Source organism: Macaca fascicularis, chromosome 5 (assembly GCF_037993035.2).
Source record: "Macaca fascicularis isolate 582-1 chromosome 5, T2T-MFA8v1.1".
NCBI classification, from domain to species: domain Eukaryota; kingdom Metazoa; phylum Chordata; class Mammalia; order Primates; family Cercopithecidae; genus Macaca; species Macaca fascicularis.
Window position 1 is genome coordinate 103,320,880 of NC_088379.1, and position 26,467 is coordinate 103,347,346.

The following is a 26,467-nucleotide window of genomic DNA, read 5'->3' on the forward strand; positions in this document are numbered from 1 at the left end:
TTGGTTGATATTTGAACAGTGCGAGTTGGCTGTTCTTGATTGGTTCCTGCCATCTCCCGCCATCCGAGCTATTTCAGTTACTCTTGTGACATGTTTATGACCTCTGGCAGGGATTTTCCTAACCGGTTTGTCCCGGCTTCAGTTCTGGGAGCCGTATTGTTCCTCCCACAACAACAATCCACTGTCATTCTCCAAGATCCATACGTCTTCTGCACAGGCCAAATGGGACAGGTGAATGGGGATGTGATGGAACTCACCACCCCTGCATCTTTCATATCCTTGATAGTGGTACTAATCTCTGCAATCGCTCCAGGGATGTAATATTGTTTTTGATTTACTATTTTTCTAGGTAGAGGCAGCTCTTAATGCCTTCCATTTGACCTTTCCCACCATAGTAGCCCTCACCCTACCATTCAGGGAGCCAATGTGGGGGTCCTGCCAGCTGCTAAGTATGTCTATTCCAGTTATGCATTCTGGCACTGGGAAAATCTCCACAAGATGAGTCCAAGAACCCACTGGACCCACTGTAAGTCGGACCTAAGCTAAAACCCCTTTAATTATCTGACCTCTATAAGCCTCTACTTTAACTGGAGGACCACAATGACATTTTGGGTCCCCTGGAATCAATGTCAGCTCAGAGCCAGTGTCTAGTAGTCTCCAAAATGTCTGATAATTTCCCTTTCCCCAATGCACAGTTAACCAGAAGTCTCCATGGGGAAGGACAGAAAAAAGATTAACAGCATAAATTGTCAGTAGTGTAGTGGGGTCCTCCCTCCAGGGGACCCGGCCTCCCCATCATTCAAGGGGTTCTGGGTCTGTAAACCTGCTCGAGTCTGGAAATTGATTGAGGGGCCATGATTCTGTTTTTATAATTCAAATTAATCTTTTGTCCATTCGACCTAGAAGGTTTCTGCTTATATAAATTAAGTAGGAATGCAGTAGGCTTCCTGTCAATTTCACTTCTAGGAAAACCATGATTAGTTAGCCAATCCCATAGCTCTACATAAGTCAGACTATTGATGACTGCTGCTTTGTCTCTGCTGTCCGTTACAGTAGTTACGTCCACTTTGCCTTTGACAGTTGAGTGCCACCACTTGGCCCTTGCCACCTTGGGATCCAATTACTCCCATTATATTTAAATTTTGTAGTTGAGTGACGGTGGTTCCCATTGTTAGCTATGACGTATAGAGAAGAGCAATTACAGAGCTCTTCAAAGATGCAGGTACTACCCTCACAAATCTGTTTCACAACGCATTGTTCAAGGGATATCTTCTGGGCCCTCCCAGCTGGGATGAGAAAGTCTAAAGTGACTAATCTAGTCCACCTTTCCAATCTCTCTAAGCCTTTGGATCCCTTCCTCTACATCAAACCAAGGGATATCAGACATTTCCTGCTCGCTTACAGTGGGCCATCTTTTAATCCATATTTCAGCTAAGCAAGCAAATAAGCTATTAGAACCTTTTTTAACTCCCTGAGCTGCAACATTAAATGCAGAGTCCCCACTTAGTGGGCCCAAATAAATAAATTCAGCCTGATCCAACTCTATGTTCCTTCCAACATTATCCCACATCCTTAATATCCATTCCCATGCCTGTTCTCCAGATTTCTGTTAAGTTAAAAACCCAAGCAGGTTTTTCAAGTGTAACACACTGCCTCATGGGTCACACTCTCAACCGCACCTCTAGTGACCCGCCGGGACTTTAATCTAGTTATAGGTCTAGAAGCAAATGGAGGCATTAGGGGTGGCTCCTAAAGAGAATCAACATTATCTTGCCTGGCAACAGCCTCACTGGAGGCCCCCACTGTTGCCTCAGGCAGTGCAGGGTTTATCTCCTGAGACAAAGGTGGAATGGCTGATGGCAGCATGGGTCAAAGAGGAGATATTGCCACTACTGGAGATGGTGAAGCTGTTTGTTCTGGCAAAAAAAGCTTCATCAGAATTTACAAGCTCAGTGTCCCCAGCTTCATCAGGGTCCTCCCACACATCCCGGTTCAAAGTTGTAGGGTTCCATTCTTTTCCAATCAATGCCCTCACTTTAACAGTAGACACCCGGTGAGGCTGTGCATGCACCTTTCATTGCACATCAGCCACTTGCATGATAAGAGCTGTGTCTGTTTTTCCACAATTTCAGGTCTTTCTCTGTAGGAGGTAAGACTCTCACTCAGGGCAATCTTAGCATATTTGAGACTGAGTATCTGCTTCTGAAGCTGGGAGTTAGAATCCCTAGATTCATCATTTTCTTTCATCACTCTGTCCACTGAAGTTTGGAGCAACCAACCAGCTTCATTATGTTCCTTGATTCTCCACATATGGTCAAAAGTATTATGCATAGAGTCATAGACTCCTTGCTTCTCACAAGCAGTGAATCAGGAGTGTCAAATGCATTTATTTTGCATAACTCTCTAAACAGTTCATGCCAAGGACTATCAGTGTTCTCCATATTATTAGAAGTATAGTCTTACCATTTTGGGTAAGACTATCAGTGTTCTCCATATTATTAGAAGTATAGTCTTACCATTTTGGGATCTAATCATATTAAGTAACCAACTCCAGAAACCCCAAAACCAGCAAAAGAACTCTATCCTTAATACTCTACTCTTCTAGAACCACTTGTGTTACCAAAATCTGTATTAGTCAGGGTTCTCTAGAGGGACGGAACTAATAGGATATATATACTATATATAATACATACTATATATATACTATATATATACACTATATACTATTATATATATTTAGGATATATATAGTATATATATTGTAAATATAGTATATATACACTATATATACTATACTATATATACTATACTATATATACTATTATATATTTAGTACATATATTTTTATATATTTAGTATAAAGTATATATATAGTATATGTAGTATATGTAGTATATGTAGTATATACACACTATATTGGCTAGAGTATATATAGTGTATATATACTATTATGTATACTTAGTATATATAGTTAGCATATATATATTATATATACACTATATATAGTGTAGTATACATAGTATATATACACTAATATAGTGTGTATATATATATACACTATATATAATATATATATACTAAATACAGTGGAGGCTCACTGCAACCTCCACCTCCCAAGTTCAAGCAATTCTCGTGCCTCTGCCTCCTAAGCAGCTGGGACAACAGGTGTATGCCACCACACCTGGCTAATTTTTGTATCTTTAGTCAAGACAGGGTTTCGTCATGTTGACCAGGCTGGTCTAGAACTCCAGACCTCAGGTGATCTGCCCACCTCGGCCTCCCAAAGTTCTGGGATTACAGGCGTGAGCCACGGCGCCAAGCCCAGAAATTCTTAAAGTTCTGGGATTACAGGCATTAGCCACTGCACCCAGCCCAGAAACTCTTTATATAGTGTATATATAAATAATAGTATATATATAGTATATTAGTATAATATATTTGTGTGTGTGTGTATATATATATACATATAAATAGGGGAATTTATTAAGTATTAACTCACGTGATCACAAGGTCCCACAATAGGCTGTCTGCAAACTGAGGAGCAAGGAGAGCCAGTCTGAGTCTCAAAACTGAAGAACTTAGGGTCTGAAGTTTGAGGGTAGAAAGCAACCAGCATGAGAGAAAGATATAGGCTGTGAGGCTAGGCTGGTCTTATCCTTTCACATTTTTCTGCCTGCTTTATATTCTAGCTGTGCTGGCAGCTGATTAGATTATGCCCACCCAGATTAAGGGTGGGTCTGCCTTTCCAAATCCACTGACTCAAATGTTAATCTCCTTTGGCAGCACCCCCACAGACACACCCAGGATCAATACTTTGAATAGTCTGTATCCTTCAATCCAGTTAAGTTGACACTCAGTATTAACCATCACACCATGAAAGAGTTTATGAACTCCATGTAAAGGATCCATAACATATAATCATCCAAATGATCTTTCTGGATGGAAAGTTATCCTTAAGATACAAAGAGCTTTCTCTATTCTGATACAAGAACTATTTACATAATATGTCTGGATTCCTCTCAACACAACCCAGAGAAGATCATACCTCTGACAGATATCCCAAGGCCTAATACCATAGGCTGAAAATAGATTTTCCCAGACAGAACATAATATGTCTCCTAAAATTTAATGACTTAGGAAGTTCAAAGGAATATCAAGAGTTCTGTCAGAAGAAATGAAGGAAGAGAATTAAAGCAAGGTTGTAGTCCATGGAGAGTCAAAGACCTTTTTAGAATGACAAATGACAGGTAGCTTTTAAACATTCACTTTGGGGTATTAAGTAATGTGCCATGACCTTTACAATTGAAGTGCAAAACCAATTTCTAAAACTGAAAGTTTAAATCACATTTTCAAATAATATAAAATACTGTCTCACAAACATTGAAACTATAGTATAAAACTGAGTTTGTGAAAGGAGAAGTTTAGGCTACATTCTAAAATATATTTCATAGCTACAATTGAAAATTTTCTACAAAGATAATATGAACAGTAGTAATAAACTTAGAAACTGTCATTCAATATTAAAAAGCATATATAATTTAAATCATGCTTTATCATTCCTTATAAGCAATCTATCAAGAAAAAATATGGAAAAAATATCTTAAAATATTTTAAAAAACACTGGGTATTGCTTGATTTGTATTAATATATAACATTATAATTCTGCTCGGAAATCTTTGGTGTCTATAGTTCAGAGGAGAAAAATTAAAACTGTGTATTTTTGATACGCTTTGTGATCTAATACTATCTACATATCTAATATCATTCTATTCATTTTATATTTTAGTAATACTAACAGTAAGCTTGACAAGGATATTCTATTCTCCAGTGCCTCTTTGACTTTGCATATACTGTTTCCTTTGCCTAGAATAAGCCCCATTGGCTTGTCTAAGTAAAAATATTCCCATTACTCTTTTATATTTCATATAAAATACTTTCTGAAGTCTTACTCCCTTTGTCTAACCTAGAAATTTTTTTTTTTTTTTTTTTTCTCTGAGCTGGAGTCTCACTCTGTCACCCAGGCTGGAGTGCAGTGGTGCTATCTCGGCTCACTGCAACCTCCACCTCCCAAGTTCAAGCGATTCTCGTGCCTCTGCCTCCTAAGCAACTGGGACAACAGGTGCACGCCACCACACCTGGCTAATTTTTCTATCTTTAATCGAGACAGGGTTTTGTCATGTTGACCAGGCTGGTCTAGAACTCCAGACCTCAGGTGGTCTGCCAACCTTGGCCTCCCAAAGTGCTGGGATTGCAGGCGTGAGTCACTGCACCAAACCCAGAAATTCTTTATCATATTGGTACCTTTCACCTGTTAACAAACAATAATTATTTTATTATAATTAAAATGCTTATAGTTTCTCCTTAAAAGATTGCTATATATTTGAGAATGGAGATTTTTCATTTTTGGACTCAGAACCTATACCAGACTAGGATCATATTTATAAACTAGAAATAAATAAATATAGCCATGAAACAAAGGTAACAGTAACAATAACATATGGCCCGACTGTATATCAAGTACTGTAATAAATGCTTTCTTCAGTATATGTTTGCACTACATTTATAGTAGTTTTTATCCTTGTATCTGAGCTATCAAGTGATCAAAGTGCAATTTATACTATTTTCTCTTGATCCAATGAATCTACCTTTTCCTTGTAACTGTAGCTTTGAATTTTTCTTTTTATTCGTAAATAGGGGAACTCTTTTTCTAACATAATTTTATGTAAGTATATAATATATGAAGCATAGGAACTGTGGCCCTTCTGATAAAAGCAGATAATGGCAGACTAGACACATATACCCAGCACCCCCTTATCTCCTGCAAGTAGCTTGTAGGAACCAATATAGAGACTAATGCCCTAAAAAATTTGTTCCCATCTCTACTTACTGTCAATCTGTATGTTGAAATCCTAACCCCTAGCGTGATAGTATTAGAAAGCTGGTATTTGTAGATGATTAGGTCCTGAGGTAGAGCCTTCATGAATGGAATTAGGCCCTTATAAAAGAGAGCTCCTTTGCCCTTCTGCCATGTGAGAACACAGCAAGAAGACAGCTGTCTGTGAATCAGGAAGAAGGTCCTCACAAAACACTAAATTTTATCTAGGAGTTTCCAGTGTTCAGAGCTATGAGAAATAAAATTTTGTTGTTTATAAACCACTCAGTCTCTGGTAGTTTGTTAAAGCAGCCAAAACCAACTCAGACACAGAGAGTATGGTAGTCTGAAAACCCAACTCGGGGAAGGGTGAACATTTCCAAGAAGAATTATCCATTATATTAAATGCTGCTGCTAGGTTAAGTAAAATAAGGAGATTCAACACAGGATCTACTGCAGGATTGCACAAAAGATTTATGAAAGTCATTAATGAGCCATTTCTGTGGAGTAGTTGGGGAGAAAGCCTTATAAGTGTCAAATTGAAAGAGAATAAGAAAAAAGCAAATGGAAACAATGAATGCATGCTAGTACTTTGAGTAGCTTTTTAAAGAAAAAAAATATAGAAACAAGGTTTTAATTGAAGGAAAAAATGAGGCTGAGAGATATTTTTAGATTGGACGAAATGCAAAATGGTTGTATGTTTCATGAATGATTTGGCAGAGAGGAAAAAATGAAGTAAAGGGAGAAATTGCTGGTACAACATCATTGAGCAGATGAAGCAAATGAGATCTAGCAGGTAATTAAAGGTATTAGGCTTAAGTAGGAACAATGATCAGGTATAAAACCATCTTTATAGGGCTATTTATAATAATAGAAAAATTGAAAACTTTTTAAAGATCTTCCTGCCATTTTACATTATTTTTCTGAGAATAAGCAATACAGAAAATACTTTTTTCTATTTTTAGTGAAAATATAATTAAATTGCATACATGCTAATGCATTTTCTCATTTCTGTAGTATAAAATTATTGTATTCTGTAATTTAAAAACAAAAAAACAATATCTACTAAAATTTAAAATTTAAATTTCTTTAAAATTACCCAGAATGAGGGTTTTAGACAAGTGGGTAATCTGCTAACAAAAGGATTTTTTAAATAAATTCCTTTATAATTTTTCATTTAATTTGAGTAAAATTTTCTTTTCATAAAAATATATCTTTGTTAATTTCTGTACTACTTGAATAGATGTGTAAATGAAATTAATTGCACTAAAGTTTGTTCTTTTGTGCCTTTTCTAAGTTTTCATATTCATGGGATATTTATCAGTCTAAAACGTGATGTGAAGTCTGAATTCAAACTTCTAAGTGCACAATTTTCATCAAAAGAATTTCAAAGCAATAGAAAGTAAATGACTCAATTGAATTAATTAGTACTATCACACATATGCATCAATTTCTAGTTTATAAAATAACAGTCAAATAAATGTTTTGTTAAAATATAGTTGACTTTAATAAAAAGGTGTTAATCTATTGTAATAAACAATAAGAATCTCAATTTTTAAATTAGAACTGAAAATAAGTAATAAACTAAACCTAGAGTGTGATTCCAATTCTCGACATGTTCTGGATTTATACATGGTAATATTTTATCTCACTTATATTGTCTTACCCAATTCTGCTATTAAAAATTCACTCTGAAACTAATCTCTAATTGAGATTTTTCAAGCAATTATGTAACCTGCAAAAATTAAAAATTATACTCATAAAATGAATTGTGTTATTGAACTTCAATTAATTTCAGCAGAATTTTTGCTTTTTTAAGAGATATATTTAAATCTTTTCTAATATTTAAAGGATTTTATAACGTGAAATTCATTGAAGTTTCTTCTATTTAGCTTTTTAAAATATTCTCACATAGTCACTATCTAATTTAAATTTCTGAAAATCAATATATTTGAAGCAAATAAAAAGTCAATATATTTGACTTGATCATCGTATTTGAAGCCTTATCTAAATCTTAAAAAATTTTTTTGGTCAGGAGACTGATTCAACAAAAGAATGTGAATGAATCAATAAAATTTACTGTTATTTTAAAAGAATATATACATATTCTTTTCACTGATAACAAGTCAATGAGGAAAATTTTATGTCTAGATAAAAATTAGTGATTTATGAAAAGAAAATCCAGCTTTTCCATTTTGCTAATTTATTCAATAAACATTTACTAATATATTATTAGGTGCCAGATTCTATGGGTGAAACCTGAATAATATACAATTAAATAAATCATTGCCTTCTTGAAACTCATAATGTAATACTGAGAGTTCTCAGTTGAAATTATAAGTGAACTTTTATAGATTAATAAACCTTCTAAAATTGTATGCACATTTTTTGTTATGAGCATACACACATTTTCTCCCTAGCTTTTATTAGATCTTCAAAAAGATCAATGATGGTAATCCAATAAATATCAATAACTAGAAGGAGCAAAAGAGACAAACAGCTTAGCTAATAATTGAAATAAAATGGGCAAAATAAGATATATGCCAAAAGCAACTCTGACCTTCCTCCACCCATCAAAAATGGGGAGAGAACTAATTCTATCTGGGAAACTCAAGAGAGAATTTACCAAAAAAAAGAAAATAGCAAGCAGACATTACAAATGTGGGTGTACAATTTAAGAAGCCTCCAGATTTTTGCAAATATAATTGTATGGGCCACCCGTACTGGATAGTTGGGGATCTTTGTGGACCTAAGACATTAAAAATGTATAACTATCTCAATGGCAGATCATACATTTAAGTAATTTTCAAGTATAACTGAATTGCAATTCTAAATCAATATCATGCATTTCTAGAATTATCTTTTTCTGTTAAAAAAAAAGTAAAATGTTTATGGTAAATATGTTCTCAAGAGTCACCAACTTAAACTTACTAAAGTCATGAGAGAGTGCCATATTAAAATGAAAGAACAAGTTAATAATAAAGAGACCTAGTAATTTATTAACCTATCAACTTAAAAGTAATTTCTTTAAAGAAGGAAAATTATCAAAAAAAGTATTTATTGAAAAAGGTTTTTAATTATCCAAGGAAATAATTTGGTGTTGAAAAGCCAAAAAAAATTACAGACTCAGTTCTCAACAGAAATGTTATCTTGAGGTTCAGTAAATATAGGATATAATAGTCTGAAATTTCAAGAATACCTTAATAAACAACACTATAAAACCCATAAATGTGTTCTCTGACATGGGAAGTAATTTTGCATAATAAATGCCTATCATAAAGTATAAATATATGACATTAAACTCATAAAATATTAAGAAAGTAAAAGCAAGAATATCTTAAATACTAGAAAGATTAGTGGGAACATCCTTTACATAGAATGCATCACAAAATGAAAAAGGATACCATTAGATTGGCTGACATTTATTATTTGTGGGTAACATTAAAATGAGTTTTTTTAAGGAGAGAAATTGCTCAACTAAAGATGTAATATGATTTAATATTATCAAACTATGAACAACTAAAATACCCAACTTATCAAGACCAATACCTTATTAATCAATACTTAATGACCTTCCCTTACTGTGCTCATCAATCTAAAGTAAACAAACGTCATAAATTTTGTCCAGTCCTCATCAGTTCCCCATTTACAAGACTTGCCTTAAGTCACCTAGCATAGATCCTAAAATCATATAAATACCCTCCCTTGACTTCCACCTTCGAAAATAGTACTAATACTCTCGAGAGATTCTCCCTTTCTGAAGTAAGTCTAATAAAATTAGCTTTGCTTAACCAGCAGGGATTAGTCATTGTCTTTTGGAGGAATCAACAGCCAACAGGATAACAATTCTTCAGTTACTCATTTTCATTTCTTTTATTTTCTCCTTGGATGGAATGCTGAAAAGTATTTAGATTGTGACATTTTATTTTTATTTACCTTTTTTTTCTTTTTCTTTCTCTCTCTCTTTTTTTTTTTTTTTTTTTTTTTTTTTTGAGAAGGAGTCTCACTCTGTCATCCAGGCTGGAGTGTAGTAGTGAGATTTTGGCTAACTGCAACCTCTGCCTCCCAGATCCAAGCAATTCTCCTGCTCCAGCCTCCCGAGTAGCTGGGACTGCAGGTGCATGCCACCATGCCTGGCTAATTTTTATATTTTTAGTAGAGACAGGGTTTCATCATGTTGGCCAGGCTGGTTGCAAACTCCTCACCTCAAGTATCTGCCCGCCTCAGCTTCCCAAAGTGCTGGGATTACAGGCATGAGACACTGTGCCTGGCCTTAGATTGTGACATTTTAAGTAAGAAGAAAAACAAATATTCAATATAAATAAACTTGTCATTAGCCCCAAAAAGGAACACTCATTTTGGTTTGCACTCAGAATTAATTCTTAAATTAATTGTTACATATCACTATAAAATATTTTACTTTCAATAGTTAGTAGGGTAGGAATGGGGAACCTATTTCATTCTAACTCTCAAAAGGGCAATAAAGGACTATTGTGAACACAGTTTCTAAAATCCTTCAGGTTATGATCAGAAGGTCCATAACTTAAAAGACACTTTTATTTATTATGAACTTAGGTACAGAATCCATGTTCATTAAAAGAAAATAAAAGATCAACACACAATTTTATTCGATTCACAGGGCTTTCTTGTAAGCTATCTGATAAACAATTATTTCAATAAATACTAAGAGATTTCAACGTATGGATACAAATAAGTATGTAAACAAGTGAACTTTAATATTTGTAGGAATATAAATAAATTATATATATATGAATACTGTAAAGCATATTTAGAGATAGAAAAGTTGTTTAAATAATTCTTAAATTCTTAAATAATTGTTTTTAAATGTCAGACTACATCTTCAAAAATCTCCTTAGTCAAAATATTTTCATTAATCAGCAATGTGAATAAAATATATGGAAATGACTTTAATATATCCATTCGTAGTGCTTTCTAGAAATTAATTCTATTCTTGTGTCATTGATAAGAAGGAAATATTGACAAACCTCATATGTTGCCGGGCCTGGAGTAATCTCTTTGGACTCTTCAAAGCGCTTTGATGCTTTCACAAATAAGGGTATGGGGCAAGATTTCCTTAAAACAGGATTGTATGCTGCAGGACCTGAGAGATAACAAATGTAAAAATTATGATAAAGTATGTTTTAAAATTATTGATTTTGGTCATATGAATATTAGGTTTGTGCTCTGAATGTATAAAATTAGCTTTCATTTGAACCCATTATTTTTGAATGCTTAAAATCATTTGGTTTATGTCTTTGAAATATGATAAGCATAAGGTGGTGGCATCTGTTTACCTAATAATTAAATATATTACAGCAATAATTTCCAGAAAAGAGAAAACAGCAGTACTCTCTCAATACACTTTTACATCATGAATGAAGATGCTTCACTCCTATATCCTAAATATTCATTCACATGTTCAGTGAGGAGTTAGGGCTTGAACTGTATTTGGAAATACAGCAGAAAGGTGCTTTAATAGCATTCTGGGCACTAAACATTACAGAAATCAAAACACAAAGAAGGAATGTATATGGAGCAATCAAACGTAGTAAACAGATGGTTTGCATGGAACAGGGCCTAAACCTAAATAAGGATTTCGGTACTTAAGCCAATGGGTTCCAATTTGTATTCTTTAATGCCCCCAAGTTCTTACAGAAGTGACCAGAGGATAATTTGTAGGTAAAGTCGAAGTAGAAAATATTTGAATTATTTTCATTCACAACATCTCTAAAAACTTTTGAGAACCACTTTCATAGACAATGGGTAGCTCTTAAAAGTTTTAGATTAAATAGTCATGAAAAGTAGTAGTTTAGAAAGTAAATTCTGGCAGATTCTTGATTCTCATGAAGAGTGTACAACCAAGATCCCTCGCATGTGCAGTTCAGGATAGGGTTCGAGCTCCCATGAGAATCTAATGTCAGGCTGGTCCGACAGGAGATAGAGCTCAGGCAGTAATACTCACTTGCCTTCTGCTCACCTCCTGCTGGGCAGCCTGATTCCTAACAGGCCATTGACAGGTATAGGTCCTTGGCCCAGGGATACAGGACCCTGTGGTCTAGTGAATGGAACCTAGCTAGTACAACTTCACAGAGAGAAGACAGGGAGAGGTAATTTTTTTCCTCATTCATATTTTAAACAATACTGTTGAGTGTTTATCACATGCCAAACCTTGTGTTTCAAGAGAATGTTAGAGGTATACTATATCATATGTTTCAAAAGGAGAGAAGACTTAGGAAGGACACTGTAGAATATGTGGAATATAATTTTAGAAGAATGGTAGTGAAAGAAATTGAATTAGGGGGCATCAGACAGGCAACGTATGGGGAGAGAAAATAAAACCTTTGGTCATAGAATATTGACAATAAATATAAACAGTGAAATAGAAGACTGGATATAATGATATTAATAAAATACAAAATTAATTTCTCTATATTTCCCTAATAAGCATGCAATTCAATCTACCTGCTTTGGCAAATACATTCTTGTTGATGCTTTAAAATCTAAAATATTTTAAAATTAATAGGTTCGTATGAAACATTTTAAATGTTTTTAGCTTCATTAATATAGGACATTTCAAAATTTAAGATAAAGGAGGACATCGAGGCTCTAGCCCAATCATTCTAATATCAGCTCAATGAAGATATAGGTATCTAAAATTCTTTGTGAGAAGCTAATGTATTTTGATATATCAAGTGAAAAGTTGGTATTTAAAATAAAGGAGGACATCCAGGCTCTAGCCCAGTCATTTTAAATTAGTTCAATTAAGATATAGCTATCTGAAGTTCCTTGTGGGAAGCTAATGTGTTTTGATATGCCAAGTGACAAGGAAAGTGTTTTTGCCAATGTCATCTTACTATAAAACAATAGCGTGCACAACTTTGGAATAATATAATTTATATTTACAGTGCAGAGGAATAATGCACATATACATACATAACATCTTTACTGACAGACATTCATACACAAACTATGCAAGGGAAAATATATCATCAACCACAGTACTCAGAATTAAAAAAAACACAAACTATCATCCGAAGCTGGGTATATCATTATTCCGCAGTCAGTTAATTGAAAACTGTAGTTTTAACCATAAAGATTTATAAAGGTTAATGCAACAGGTAAGGTTATTATCCAAACACTATTGTAACTGTATCTTTCATTTTCAATTGTGAAGAAATATAGTCTATTCTCTGCCCTTACCATCAGGCTACAGCAACTGATAATTATTTACATTCATAGTTATAACTCATTAAAAGAAAATAAATTATTCAAATGCAATTGTAGATTTCTTTTTATTGGAATTCCTTTGAGGAACATTACGTGAAACAAAACTTCTCAATATGCATCTTGCTGCATTTTAGCACTTAGCCTGCTTTAAGCTACAGAATATTTTTTAAATTAAAAAAAGGCTTATCATACTCAGTCTTAAAATATATTTTCAATTACATACACTATTGCTTATATGATACAGGTCAAAGACTTACATTGCTTCATCAGCTCTGATTCACAGCTAGATTATGCAGAAACTATCTTCTTTTTAGATACCAAAATGTCACATTTTAATCACAGGTCATAAGGAAGAAAACTTCTCATTCCAAATCAAACACCTATGAAAAGTCTGCCTGAATCATGGCTAGTATATAATGGGAAATTCAAGAGTAGGTGATTCTTATAATTGCATATTTTCCAGCCCTGTGCCAACTCAGTCTCTATGAAATGTCAACCAATGCTACAGGGCAAAAATGGAACGTAACAGGAACAGTGAGTAATTTAAAACAAAAACCTATGTTTCTGTCCCTTCAATATGAACATCTTGGTACATTAGAGTGGCCTCAGAAAAAAACAACTTCTATAAATAAAGCTACAAAATCTCAGATTTCATAAGTTGTTTGCTTTATAATGAGCTAAAATTATAAATAATGTAATAATTCTTGCTATGAATACTTTTTTTCATGTGAAGGTGACACAAATCTACTAACAATTAAATATCCCATATATGAGCATACTAAAACCCTGGAAGAAAACCTAGGCAATATAATTCAGAACATAGGCATGGGCAAAGACTTCATGACTAAAACACCAAAAGCAATGGAAACAAAATCCAAAACTGACAAATGAGATCTAATTAAACTAAAGAGCTTCTGCACAGCAAAAGTAACTATCATCAGAGTGAACAAGCAACCTACAGAATGGGAGAAAAGTTTTGCAATCTACCCATCTGATGAAGGGCTAATACCCTGAATCTACAAAGAATTCAAACAAATTTACAAGAAAAAAACAACCCCATCAAAAGGTGAGCAAAGGATATGAACAGACACTTCTCAAAAGAAGACATTTATGTGGCCAACAAATGTAAGAAAAAAAGCTCATCATCACGGGTCATTACTGAAAATCAAATTAAAACCACAATGAGATACCATCTCCATCTCATGCCAGTTAGAATGGTGATCATTAAAAAAATCAGGAAACAACAGATGCTGGAGAGGTTGTGGAGAAATAAGAACACTTTTACATTGTTGGTGGGAGTGTAAATTAGTTCAACCACTGTGGAAGACAGTGTGGCAATTCCTCAAGGATCTAGAACCAGAAATACCATTTGACCCAGCAATCCCATTACTGGGTATATAATCAAAGGACTATTAATCATTCTGCTATAAAGACACATGCACACGTATGTTTATTGCAGCACTGTTCACAATAGCGAAGACTTGGAACCAACCCAAATGCCCATCAGTGATAGACTGGATAAAGAAAATGTGGCACATACACACCATGGAATACTATGCAGATATAAAAAAAGGATGAATTCATGTCCTTTGCAGGGGCATGGATGAAGCTGGAAACCATTATTCTCAGCAAACTAACACAGGAACAGAAAACCAAACACCACATGTTTTCACTCAGAAGTGGGAGATGAACAATGAGAACACGTGGACACAGGGAGGGGAACATCACACACTGGGGCCTGTGGGGGTTGGTGGAAGGCTAGGGGAGGGATAACATTAGGAGAAATACCTAATGTAGGTAATGGATTGATGGGTGCAGCAAACCATCATGGCACGTGTATATCTATGAAACAAACCTGCACGTTCTGCACATGTATCCCAGACCTTAAAGTACAATTTTAAAACAGGGGTTAAAAATCATTTAGGAAATTGTCCATTGAAATTTCATGATTTTAAAATGTCATTTAGAAAGTTTATACATTTATGGAACACATTTTCTCATACTGATCATACTGATTTTATTCTTCAGCTTTACAAATGAAGTAATAGCAAAGAGAAAAGACTAGTACACAAAGAAGTATCATCATCAATGCCAGAGACACATTTAGGTTTAATGTTCTTCCACTACCTCTAAGACTAGATTTGATTAAATGGCACTTCAGATTATGACCACAGAACTGCACAGTCTATTAAATTGAACTATAGGTAACAAGAGAAAAAAGACTCCCAATACTACACAAATTTTAAACAAAATACCCATGTTTATTTTCGCCATCCCCTTAAACTATCTGTTCAAAAACAAAATTACATATTTTACATATTTTATTTTAATTATGCAATTAAAATATTACATATTTTAAGAAATAAGATTTTACATATTCAAGGATATCTTAAAGTTATTATAGAGTATCTGGAAGTTATCGTGTACAAAGCCCCTAAGAAATTGACTATTTTCATGCACTCCAAACTAAGTAAACTGAGAAATTCATCTCCTGGCATCTACCTAAACCATGCACCTGTTAAAACATGTGTTCCTAGAACCGATTAAGCTATAAGGCTGTCACTGTTACGACATATAAATATAAAATCGTATGGATTTGGCTGGACTGAAATATCTCTTCAGACAGCAATGTCTGTTTATCTGTGTACCTCTAATACATACTTATCAAAATGTGCATCCATAAGCTCTGTCAAGTGAAGTCTTTCAACTGCTGCTATAAAAAAGATCCTTCCACTCTGTGATAACGTAAGTACATTGTAGGTAAATTTGAATAACTTTCACCAGTCATAAATATGAGTGTAATACAGTTTCTGTGTGAATTATAGGAACCAGCTGGAAGGAAGGATAATCACCCTTCCCCTAAAACCATTTTGAGTAGGCAGTACCTAAATATGCAACATATGAATTATTTTTAAGAATGAACAGAATTACCAAATAATAAAATATGAAGTTGTCTTCAAGGTAAACAGAATGTTTCACAATTGTCCTGAAATATTAGTAGCAAATTCTCATAATTAAATTTCGGTTTTATACTTCACAGTTCTTATGTAAAGATTTACAGCCATATTGCCAAGAAAATTATCAAGGCAAAAAAATAGAATAAGTCTCAACATATATTTGAAGTTCCCTTAGATCACCATTATCAGGGCTAAATTAGCACCACTCTATCAAGGCTAAATTAGCAAGGCATTCCCACTGTCAAGACTGATACTTATCTCTGGGAATATTACATGTACAAATCAGGATAATGCTAAAACATGTCACATCACAGATGAAGTTACATAAAGTCCTTTCAATAAAATATCAACTTCATTTTAAAAATAATTAAAACATTTGATTTAATTAAACTAAATTCTTCACAAACATTAAAGAAAATCACTAATTTATACCATTTAAATTGTGACTACTTGCCATTTTTCTCAACTTGTTAAAAATTGTAAGGCTTCCAAATATGTTTGGATTTGAATCTGCTGCTAACATCTTTACCTGTATAGGTCTGCTAGGAAAAAGCTAGACTCACAGAGTTTAGAGTTTCCAGAAAGAGGAGCCTACATTACTTATTTAGTGAGGAGTCAATTAAGCAAAGATTAATATTTCATTTACAACTTAAATGAGCAACTTCTCTATCCTAAAGCAAATGTATTTTATAGATGAAATGAATGATACAATACTTTTCATGCTTTGATGTCATCAAATATTTTTTACATTCATTGGAGATTAAACAAGAACTGTTAGATTAATCATTGACTATTTCAGTAACCTTTGTCCTCCTTTTTAGTAAACCAAAATCTATATATAGATTGAAATCTAAATAATAATGTTTTTCTTCACCCTTATAGTTTTCTTTGGTTACTATGATCCTGTAATCATGTAATGTAAATATTCTCTAACCTTGTTCCTATGTCCTACTAGAATAAGAGACAGCAGACTACTGTGAGAATTCAGCAGGATTCTTCCCTTTCAAAGCTTCTCATCAACTAAGGTTGAATATTCCTAACCCAAAAATCTGAAATCCAAAGTACTCCAAAATCAATCTGAAACTTTTCAAGCATCAACATGATGCTCAAAGAAAATACTCATTGATGCATTTCAGATTTTGGATTTTCAGATTAGGGATGCTGAACTGTTGAGTATAAATAATGTAAATATTCTAAGATCCAAAAACTTTGAAATCTGAAACACTTCTGGTCCCAGTCATTTTGGATAAGACATACTCATACTACTGGTTAATTTTAATCAAGACTAATAACAGTGGAATTTTTTACATTAATAATGTCTACTTCCAAATAATTAAGGGATTCCTCATCTGGCTTTAGTATCTACAGCTCACAGGGTTTATTGGCTCTCCTTCTATAGCTTTAGAAATGTTACTCCGCTGGCCTCTGGCTGAACTTGTTGTAGGGCATGACATATCAGACTAAAAAACAAAAACAATCGTATGCAGCATCATATATTTTATGTTGTTCATGGACCACAGACATCAGAATCATCCCAATTAGTGTAAAAATGAAGATTCCTTGGATTCATCCCAAAATAATAAATCATATTCTCTGAAAGTGGGAAAAAGAAAATAATTTCAACAAAACCCATTGCTTTTGACCTCTAAACTACAATTTAGTGTGTTGCTGTCCTTGAAAAATATTTATACTTTAAATCAGTTTTCTCTCAAATAATCTTGGTAACCAGTGATCCAGACAAAGAATAAACCTTCTGAAATTCTGGATGAGACCATAATTTTCTCTGAAATATATCTGAATCTTATGTGCCTGCCTACGGTAGTAGAGCCTCAATAAATGCTTATTGAGCTGAACTGAACTGAATCAAGAAAGGAAGAATCAATTTATGAGCTACTTGGAATCTACTTCTGTGACTTTAAGCATTTTAACCATTTTCTTGTCATTTTACTTTCTTTTTAGTATGTCCATGAAAAGAAATAGATGGATTGAAATCACATTTCTGTTTATAATATGCAATAGCATTTAGATGATATATCACATAAATATTTGTAATTTGTCATTATTTGTAAATATGTTAGAGCAATTGTCACCTGGGAGGAAAGAGATTAATATGAGACTGGCAGTATTAAGATAGGAAAAAGACTTTCTTTTCAGTGTACATCCTTCACTACAGTATGAATTCTGTTATGTGGATGTCATACTATTTTAATCTTGGACCAAATTTGCAAACTTATTTCATGATCATTGAAGAGGCAATGCTTGCAAGTATAAGTATATTTTCATCTCTATGTTATTTTAGCCTATTATTTCTAGAATAAATCTTAACCTAAATTGAAATTCAAGCTTCCGATAACCATGTGACCTTGATTAATTCTCTAAATCATGCTCAGCTTTAGTCTTCTCCTTTGTAATAGAAATAAAAAAAAACAGTTCAGAGAAGTTAAACAACTTTCATAAGTTATAAAATGAATAAGGACCAAAGTACCTGCTTTTCATCCTTGAATATCTCTGAGAGGGTAGAAGGGGGAAAACTGTTATTTAAACTTCACAGGGAACAGAGTTAAATAGCAGAGCTGTGGCTTCACTTTATGGTTTTAACAGCTCTTTTTACTACTTCATGCTGCCTTCTTAATCTCCATTAGATGTATCAGCACCTCCAAAACTATCAAATTTGCCAAACAAATATCATATTAATCAAATGACAATGTTATGCTTTTACCTCAGCATGACAATTCCCTAAAAGGTGAATTGGGTCTAGGAGATGGATTAAATAAGCATAGTTGATAAATTGAGGGAATCTTTTTCTTGAATTAATTACTAATTCACTAGCATACCAAAAATAAAGGTAATTTTTGTTTTACCCATGTATTTTAAAAGTACTAAGTATAAACACATTTAAGGAAAGCACAAATATCACAATTCTAAAAATCAAGTTGTCTTCAAATCTCCATATTACCACACTGCCAGCTGTCAAGGCTGCCACACACTGCTACTTTCAAAGCCTGTTATAAACAACAATAAAACAAATTCTAGAGTTAAATGCTATTTTTCTAGAATCCAATAGCACTACATCCCATCTTTGGGTGAAGGCTGCCTCTCTGTGGTAGAATGCAATGTGATGTGTTCCCTGAGAGACAATCTTCTCCCTCATATTTTTAACTAGAAATCATCTGTATAATATTAAAAAAACATACAGATTTAAATACAGTGCCTTAACAATTTCTTTCAGGATTATACATTTGCCTTCATGTTTAAAAAGATCTTTAAACCACAAGGAACAGCCTCATTCATTTAGGCAAGCATGTATAGCAAGAGATGAAAACAGTGTTTTTTGCTAGTAACAGAAATCAAGTAAAAACGAAGTGCTCAAATAGAACAGTCATGTTTGCTGTCTCTTTTGAAAGCTGAAGTCATTATTCACTTTACACTGAGTGACCTCTGCTGGTCAGAAAGACACATATTAATGGACATCATATCTACCAGAAAGCAGCTGTTATCTTAATTTCCCCAAGTAATTACTCAGATATATTGTGTGTCATAAGAGGAAGTTGACTATTCACTTACACTGCAACAACACAGGAACATATCCTATTTCAAATACTGAAAGTCAAGAAGCAAATGTCAAATGGCTACCTCTTACAAACACTGAGTTAATTGTTATTTCCTCACTAATGTCCATTGCTAGTTGAAATAAAAGTAGACTCAAAAGGTCTTCTTATTATAAGAATTATTTTGAAAGGAAGTACGCTCTATAAAAAAAAATTTAAGATTTTGGTATTTTTAACTACATGATGACCGAAAGCTTAGCATTTGTACACTATTAACTGAAATAAACAAAACATATTTCTACGATAAACATATGACTTGTTATAGCTCAGAATTTATTTAGCTAAGCAATATAGTTACAAAAATGACATTTACATTCTCTAAAACAGAACATGATACACATCAGAAACTGTAAAACCTAATTAGGAGAAGGTATCCAGAGGGTCAGAGTAAACGTTTAAACAACCAGTATCAAAATGTTCTTTTTAAACCATATACCACTGCAAAAACTGTGCAGATTGTTTTTCTTTATAATTTTAATAGAGGTCACAATGTTTGACATGAAATTTTTATATCAATAAAAACACCAAAGAATGTTGTATGCAAAAATTTTTTATCAAGAAAATTATTACATAAACTGATTGCTAATTATTACAATGTCCCCCTCCCCTCTTTTTTTTTTCCTTTATAACAATGTCCGGGAGGGGGGAAAAAAAAAAAAAAAAGCATATTTGTCTTTGCTTCAGCAAATACTGAAATCTATTTATATGCAAATAAGGTATCCATGATTAGTATGAGAAAAGACTTGTGTATAAAGGAGACATAAATTATCACTAGAAGCCATTAATGAAATCTATTTCAAAACATAACATTTTACAAGAGCCCTCACTCATGTAATATTTGTTTAAGCCTCTAGGGGAAGTGGTGAGTTCTACACTTAGATGAAATCTGATACTACGTTATTTCCTATACTAATTTGTTTTAGAAAATGAATGTATCCTTTCCTTAAAAATGACTTGATAATTCTAACTCCAGTGAGTCTTTTTAGAGAACTTCATCATTAAAATCAGAGCTCTATGTGTTTGTCACATAATTGCCACACTTTTTGAGGGGTTTTATTTTGTGTTTGTTAGAATAATTGTCATTCTTTAGGGTTTAAAATATTAACATTCATTTTTATATTCTACATATATTCATTTTTGTATTCTGCATATAAAAATGAACAAATAAATGAGTCTTAAGAAGGAACATGAGTTTTTCTGGAATAAGTTGAATTTCTATTGAAAATAATAAAATAAGCAATAATTAATAGACCTATAAAATACTTTTGTATACTTTTTTCATTTTCTTTTGGGGTATCTTGTTCTCCTTTTCATCATAAATTTCTTGTTTAGTCCATATTTGAGTCTCTGCCAATTTTTTTTCTTTTTTTCTTTTTTTTTTTTTTGGGGGGGACGGAGTCTTGCTCTGTCACCCAGGCTGGAGTACAGTGGCGCGATCTCGGCTCTCTGAAAAATTCCGCCTCCCTGGTTCACGCCATTCTCCTGCCTCAGCCTCCCAAGTAACTGGGACTACAGATGCCCACCACTACATATATATATATATAGTATATATAAATACTATATATATATATAGTATTTTTAGTGGAGATGAGGTTTCATCATGTTAGCCAGGATAGTCTCGATCTCCTGACCTCGTGATCCAACAGCCTAGGCTTCCCAAAGTGCTGGGATTACAGGCGTGAGCCTCCGTGCCCAGCCAAGTCTCTGCTAGTTTTAAATATTGCAGATATTTCTTCTTTCTGTCATCTACTGAGCTTTTCCTAGGATGCCCAATGTTGAAGAGAAATCATTCGTTTTAAAATAGCTAAGCTCAGATTTTTTATATAAATATATATATAGTTGTTCCTTTTGGAGTTTTTAGTAAGAAGTATTTCCCCACTTTCAAGATTGTAACAGTATTCTTTTAGACACTGAGGACTCCAAAAGGCGGGAGGGAGGGAGGTGTTAAGGGTTGAAAATACCTATTGCATGCTGTATTCACTATCGGGATGATGGATTCAATGGAAATCCAAACCCGGCCATTATGCAATATATTCATGCAGCAAACATGCATGTGTTCCCACTGAATCTGATTTTTTTTAAAATTAAAAAATCAGTATTCACTGATATTTTCTTCAAATAACTTTGTAGTTTTACCTTTCCATTTAGGTCTTTAATCCATATAGATTCCATTTTTGCACATGGTATTTTGTAAGGATCTAATCCTATTTTCTCTGGTAAGTGTATTGGTCCGTTTTCACATTGCTATAAAGAACTGCCTGAGACTGAGTAATTTATAAGCAGAAAAGGTTTAATTGACTCACATTTCCACGTGGCTAGGGAGGCCTCAGGAAATGTACAAGCGTGGTGGAAGGTGAAAGGGAAGCAGTCACTTCTTCACAAGGCAGTAGGAGAGACAGCATGAAGGGGGAAGTGCCACTTTTAAACCGTCAGATCTAGTGATAACACTATCATGAGAACGGCATGAGGGAAACTGCTCCCATGATCCAATCACCTCCAATCAAGTCCCTCCCTCAACACGTGGTGATTACAATTTAAGATGAGATTTGGGTAGGGACACAGAGTCAAACCATATTAATAAGTTCGTCAGTTTTCCCAGTATGTCAACTAAATAATTTTTGCTTACCTATTGAGTTGCAGTGACATCTTTACAATAAATTGTCTTCACATATACATTAATCTGTCTCTGAATTTTCTGTTTCGTTATCCATTTGTCTTGCTTTTGTGCCAAAACCACAAAGTTTTTATTAATATAGATTTGCAGTGTGTCTTAATAAATGCTATTGGGATTTCTCCCCCTCTCTATTCCTTTTTTTAGGCTCTTCATATACCTTTATTTTTACACACATTTATATGTGATCATTAATTTCTTCAAAAAGTCCAACTGGAATCTTAAGTGGGGTTACATTTATAGATTAAGAAAAGTAAAACTGATATCTTGATTATATAAAGTCATCACATTCAAGTGCCTAGAATAGCTTTTCATTTATTCAGACCATTATCTATGTCTATTATTAGTTTAAAAATTCTCTATGAAATTTTTTTTCTTATTTAATCCTAGGAACGTTATTTTTATTGTGAGTTGTATGTTATTTCATTACTCTTTTGAAAATGATCACTGCTGGTATTGTAAGCCATTATCTATCAAGCAAGTGTGGCAAATTTTCTTATCAGTCCTAGCAGTCTCTGGATATTTTTTAAATTTGCTATTGATGCTATAATTTGCAGTTTAAAGTAGGTTTATATCTTTTATTCCAACACTTCCTTCTTTTTGTGTTATTAGGTATTCTATCCTTAGGTATTGATGTGAACCACCTACTTCATTAAGAAGGTATGGTAATAGTAGGTATCCTTGTCTTCCTTTCTTCAAGAATAATGCCTTACGGTTTTAGCCTTTATCAAGTTAAGAAAGTTACTTATATTCATAGCTTTCTGAGATTTTTAAATCACAATAGGTTTATAATTTAAAAATTGCTTAAAAAAGAGTACAGTAAAGAAATATGAGAATATCCTAGAAAATACTGCTCCCAGAACTCTTCTTGACTCAAATCCTGTTGATTTATCTTTTCTTTTAGGTGACTAGGCAGTTTAGAATGCAATTTTGTTTGCCTATCTCCCCCTACTATGCTTAATACTTGCTATTAAGAGAAAGGAGCATGTGCAAATGAGGATGAGGTATGATAGTGGGAAGGCAGTCGGGTGTTCTATTTATTCATCTTAACGTCCACTAATAAATTCATCCTAAAGTCCAATAATACATACGTCCCTTCCTCTGCTAACCTACACAGAGTTGCAAGTCAGAACTGTTGTTGAAAGGGAGACCAAGAAGTGAACAGTACCACTTTTTCTTTAGTGCACCCAAAGAGCACTCAAACTAGATAAATATTTAGTTTTTGTTTCCTTAAGAATGAACACACCAAAATTTACTCGGTAAATGATGAGAAATAGCCACATGAAAGACAAAGACCAAAATAAATAGAAAAACTGACCCTGAAGAAAAAAAGATAGTTTAGGAAAATACAGAAAATATATAACTTTCAAAATTGAATAATATCATAAAATATATTCACAATAATATTGCATCTATAAAACAAAGAGCATTCTGAGAACAATGTACTCCAGGAGCATTGGTATCAGGAACTGTTGGTATCAAAAATTTAATTAGATAAGAAAAATAGCTTACAAAAACCCTTACAGAATTTAGAGCAAAAAGGTAGAGAGAGAAAAAAAATATGAAAGATAAAAAGATATTTAAAAAATAAATTCTATTGGAGCCAAAATCCATGTTTCCAGAAAGACAAAATTAAAATGCTGAAAATAAATTACAAAATACAGATTGCTTAAAAAGGAATGAATTCTTCAAATGTAAAAGGACATAAAAAACATAAATGACCTAAGTCCAGGCACTGAAAGATATTCAGCCATAGATATACTACTGTGAAATTGTAGAACACTAAGAATTTTTTAAAATTCTAAATGTTTCCCAAAAAAGGAAGGTAAGTCCCCCACAAAGGAAAAAAAAAAGCAAAATGCCTTCTGATTGTATTGGCATCAGAAAAACCAGATTCTAGAAGACAATGAAGCAAAATAAAAAAAAAAGTAAGAGCAAAATGAAGATATCTTAAAATATAAAGTCCTGCCATCACCTCTATAAAATGAAAGCACAGGTTTACTACAAATCAGGCCTAGAGAAAAATTAAATCAAACAAAACCAGATAGAGAAAATGTGGTACAAATATACCATGGCATACTACACAGCCATAAAAAGAATGAAATCATGTCCTTTGCAGCAACATGGATGCAGCCAGAGGCCACTGTCCTAACCTAAGTAATGCAGAAAGAGAAAACCAACTTCCTCATGTTCTCACTTCTATGTGGGATATAAACATTGGGTACACGTGGACATAAAGATGGGTCAATAAACACTGGGGAATACAAGACGGGGCAGTGAGGGAAGAGGGGCAAGAGTTAAAAAAACTGCCTAGTGCTTACTATGCACTCTACCTGAGTGATGGGTTCAGTCACACTCCAAACCACAGCATGACACAACATATCCATGTAACATTTGCACATGTACCCCTGAATCTAAAATAAAAGTTGAAAAAAAACCTCTAACGACTTCACCAAGGGACTCTGAGAACTAATAAATGAATCCAGTACAGTTGCAAGATACAAAATATACACACAAAAATCAGTAGTGTTTCTAGGCAATAACAACAAACTATCTGAAAAAGAAATTTAAAAAAAATCCCATTTACAACAGCAGGAACAAAAGGCACTTTAAAATGAATTGGCTTTATGAAGTCTATGCTTCTAAACACTTATGACAAATTGTATTGCTCTTGTCTGGATCCTTTAGTATGTTTCCTATAGTCTTTTACCTTAATTCCTTCTTCGTTATTCTTGTTAGGAGGGTTTATGATGTTGGATGCAGGCTGGCTTTGAATCTTTTATCTGTGGGCTAGTTCCAGTCCCTTTTACTCACCCTGTACAGTTTCAAACTCCTGATTGTATAGCAAGGGAAAGAACTCCTCCCTCAAAATTCAGAATCTGCAGAGACAGCATTATCAAAGAGATATACCAAATCCAGTTTCTAATAGATTTCTTATTTTGATAACTGTTGACAAAATTAATCTGATTCCAAAGTTCTGACTAAATCACTCATATAGGTAGCTTCGCCAAAATAAAAGAAACTGTGACACAAGTTATTAGGTTGATGCAAAAGTAATCGTGGTTTTTGCTGTTACTTTTATTCAAGAGAATTAAAGAATAGCAAAAACCGTGAATACTTTTCCACCAACCAAATGCATTCTATTCTCCAAATCTGAAAGATAGCAAAAGTCATGTATTCTTCCCTAAAGTCTACCAGTGTCCCTCAAAGCTCCTCCAAAAGTTGGTAATAGATGCCATATATATATATATAAAATATATATATGCTTTATATATATAGTATATATACATATATATGCATATATATGCTTTATATATATATACACACACACACACGCGCGCACACATATACAGAAATTAGCTGAGGGCACGAGTCTCAGAAATTGGATGAGGATTTTAAGATCTAGAGTTATGACTCTTTTCTTTTTCCTCAGTGAGCCCTGAGAGAGAGAGAAAAGAAAGAGAAACAAGAGAGAGAGAAATTCTTGGGACTTTGTCATCAGTGGAATGAAGTCTTGTTTTTTCTTTCTTTTTCTCTTTCTCTGTCTCTTTCTTTCTTCCACTCTGCTTTCTCTCTCTCTCTTTCTTTGTCTCTCTGTATCTTTCTCTCTGTCTGTCTCTCTCACACACACACACGTACGCACACACACACACACACACAGATTTCTTTGATAAAAAGATTTCTGGAGATATTTGTAGGGATAAGTTAGTTTTTCTTTGCTTGTTTGTAATTTAGATAATATTTTCTGTAGCCTGATGTGGATGTAGTATTTCCATAGGATCTGCTGAGTGGTTTGATCAGGTTAGGTAGGTTGTATGACTCCAGTTGAGCATTCTCCTTATGAAACTTTTTTTGTGGGAGAGGCACTTCCTGGCTATGTCTAGTTGATCATCTCCTAGAGTTTTCTATGAACAAAATCATGCCATCTGAAAGCAGATTATTTTCCCTTCCTCCCTTCTGATTTGGGTGCATTTTATTTATTTTTCTTGCCTAATTGATCTGGGCAAAATTTCCAGCACTATATTGATTAAAAGTGCCAAAAGTGGGCATCCTTGTCTTGTTCCTGATCTTAAATGAAAAGCTTTCAGCTTTTCACCATTGAGTAAAATGT

At 33.7% G+C, this 26,467-nt stretch overlaps 1 protein-coding gene across 1 annotated transcript in view; it reads right to left on the bottom strand.

Annotated features, from left to right (window-relative positions):
• Positions 1-26,467, bottom strand: part of STPG2 (sperm tail PG-rich repeat containing 2) — a 516,962-nt gene that overhangs the window by 256,855 nt on the left and 233,640 nt on the right. Inside the window, exon 5 of the mRNA XM_065545253.1 lies at positions 10,879-10,994. Coding sequence (XP_065401325.1) covers positions 10,968-10,994 — 27 coding nt within the window. The 3' untranslated portion in view covers positions 10,879-10,967. The remainder of the gene's footprint in view (positions 1-10,878; positions 10,995-26,467) is intronic.